Source organism: Phalaenopsis equestris, unplaced genomic scaffold, assembly GCF_001263595.1.
Source record: "Phalaenopsis equestris unplaced genomic scaffold, ASM126359v1 Scaffold000511, whole genome shotgun sequence".
Classification (NCBI taxonomy): domain Eukaryota; kingdom Viridiplantae; phylum Streptophyta; class Magnoliopsida; order Asparagales; family Orchidaceae; genus Phalaenopsis; species Phalaenopsis equestris.
In genome coordinates this window covers 133,230-135,883 of record NW_018164951.1, presented here as the reverse complement: position 1 = coordinate 135,883, position 2,654 = coordinate 133,230, and the positions used below count along the sequence as shown (strand labels likewise).

The following is a 2,654-nucleotide window of genomic DNA, read 5'->3' as shown; positions in this document are numbered from 1 at the left end:
AAAAAAATAAATAAACGAGAACATATTAGAAGTGGATATTTGGATAATTGTGTTAGGTAATTTATTAGTTATTGGTTCATTTTATCATGAATAACATGATAAGGTAGGAATTAAACTGCTTATGTAAAAGCATGAAAATGGTTTGCATGATTTTGCATAAGGTTGCTTTGTATTGAGTTAATAGCTATATAAGCTGATGTGTGGAAGCTTGCTTGGCATGAAAACATAAAGAAAACTTGAGTTTCTTTTGAAAGATTGAAAAATAAATTAGAAAATATAGGAGAGAGAAAAAGAATGTAATCTGAAGATCATTTCCAAGAGTTGAAAGTATTATCTTGGTGAATTAATGGTGCCTTCTTGAGAAACTTCCTGATTGGATAAGTTTCATGTATTTCTCTAACTATTTTTCTTTGTTATCTATGCTAAGATTTTTCTTACTTGGCTTGAAAGGCTTTCGGTTTTATTTTCCTTCGTCGAGCAAATGTACTCAAATTCAAATAAGCGCTAGACAGCATCTCTTATTTTTATGTTCACAAAAAAGATTGTGACTTTTTTTCTTAGTGATCAGATACTCTCTCATCTCCTCTGGATGTAAGTTTCCTTGAGATGAACAGCATAATTTTTGCATTCTATTTTTATGGTGCTTCCCCTCTTTTGTGGCTATTTTGTGATTTATTATACTTGCTACTGGGTTAAAGCTTCTGTCATCATGTTGAAATCCATTGAATGTTCAAAGCTCTACCAAAAGAAAAAAGCTAAAAGAGCATTTATAATAATCAAGATAAGACGGACATACCTGCTCTTGTTTCTCATGGAATTCTTCAATAAATGCACGCTTTTTCAATGCAAAATGTAGATAAACTACTTGTGATGCTTTCTTCAGCAGAACCCATTTAAACTGCCACATGTAAACATAGAAATTATTATGATTGAGAAGTTGACATATAAAAATAATGTATAACCCTGACAGTCATGTAAACCCACACAGCCCTTACAGTAAAAATAATTAAAACCAACAAAAACAACACAATGGATATAAAAATGGTAATTGGAAAGTACTAATATTAAATGTTTGAGTTCCAACTTAGACCAAGCAAAGCTGTTACTCTTACTAATTTCAAAAATTAGCAGTAGAAGGCCAATGTGTAACATGAACGGCCACAATTAGTTATGACGGCTGCAACAGGAGAATATACATTCCACCAAAAGAAACAATAAGATGCGTTACTCCTGCACCTTACGAAGATACAAGTTAATGCATCCAACATAAGAAGTGTACCCAGAGCATGAAACTTCGTTAAGGGGAGGGGTTGTTGAACAGGGGAGAAGCATCAAGCTTTCAGCAAAAAAATAATAAAATGTACTCTTAGTCACCAGCACATCGGAATAAGACTATAAATTCTATATAAAATTTGCAGAGAAAAACACAGCAAACATTTCCAATATAGGCAAACGCCATAAAAGAACCATGCAACTAGCAAGCGAACTTCTAGAGGACAAGTCATATAAAATTTGCGTTACGTGATTTCATTCTTCTAGCTCTCCAGCTAACAGAACTAGGATGAGGCAGCGAAAGTGCCAAATCTGCCAGTATAAGAACTTAATAATTACTATATTCGACCTTATCAACACCCAACACCAGTTCCAATCGAACTTCTGAGAACAATAAACCTTCCCGATAAAAGCTGAATTAAAGCAAAAAACAGTAATATGACGCATTAATCTACAATTGATCAAAACAACAAAATGTAATCCAACGTTACCAATTACAACCTTACCCGCACCAAAATCACTAACACTCTCGATCATAAGAACAAAAGAAAGGGCTGATGAGTCAAAACACATCATTTCCCCGAATTTGACTGAGTCGAAATAACATAACTTGTAGAAATCAAATCAAAAGTACGAAAGACTAAGCTGATAAGCGGGTGATGCACCTGCTTGTACTGGAACTCGAATGTGTAGGAAAGAAGCATGGGAGTGATGTCGCTGGCATCCGGCCGTGAGACCGAGATGATGGTCGCTTTGGGCAATTCGTCAAAAATCCACGCCCGGTCCGGTGTAAACTCCTGTTGGAGCAACTGCGAGGACGACGTCGCCGGCTCAGACCGCACTTTCACGTAACGATGGACATCCTCCATGGTTGACTGATCCGACATGTCTTCTGAAAGTGTTGCCGGGGAATTTCTACTCCCGGACTGAAATTTCGGGTCTAGGGCTTCCAGATGATGGAGAAAGATAAAGGGGAGTATATGCGGAGGATTCAAATTCGATTCTTCGTCCAGACCAAAAAAGATGAAAACTGATCGCTGCAAAATTTGTTCTTCGGCTTTTATAGACGGTAGACGCCGCTGGAACCCGGAGAGGTAATCGATTCCCGTTCCGCTTGGAAACTCTTGACTGCAAGTTCGCGGGCTTGGAGGGATGTGTTACGGTGGGTCGACAAGTGGAGCCGACTCAGAGGGTTGAGTTCTAGCTTTATTAATTTATTAAGCTTAGAGGTTTAATTGAATGCGTTTAAATCAAGGTTATATTTTTTTATTGAATAGAGAAAATAGTTTTAGTTTAAAAAGTTGTTACTGATGATGTGTGCCAGAATCATAGCCCGCCTTGGAGTAATGAATTATCATCATTAATGTTGTACGTGAATCTAA

The 2,654-nt window shown here is 36.9% G+C and overlaps 1 protein-coding gene across 1 annotated transcript; it reads right to left on the bottom strand.

The window, feature by feature from the left end:
• Positions 1-684: 684 nt before the first annotated feature.
• On the bottom strand, positions 685-2,443 carry LOC110028389 (phospholipase D zeta 1-like). The gene is made up of 3 exons (XM_020730222.1): positions 1,938-2,443; positions 797-898; positions 685-738 (listed from the first exon to the last, which is right to left on the bottom strand). The coding sequence occupies exons 1-3, from the start codon at positions 2,157-2,159 to the stop codon at positions 685-687; spliced, it is 378 nt and encodes a 125-aa protein (XP_020585881.1). The 5' UTR covers positions 2,160-2,443.
• Between the last annotated feature and the right edge of the window lie 211 nt (positions 2,444-2,654).

Excerpts from the sequence above, each read along its gene's own strand:
- LOC110028389 (XM_020730222.1), bottom strand. The coding sequence starts at position 2,159 with ATGTCGGATCAGTCAACCATGGAGGATGTCCATCGTTACGTGAAAGTG. Across the intron at positions 899-1,937 it reads TCGAGTTCCAGTACAAGCAG|TTTAAATGGGTTCTGCTGAA; the intron begins GTGCATCACCCG and ends TACATGTGGCAG. Across the intron at positions 739-796 it reads TCCATGAGAAACAAGAGCAG|AGCTTTGAACATTCAATGGA; the intron begins GTATGTCCGTCT and ends TTCTTTTGGTAG.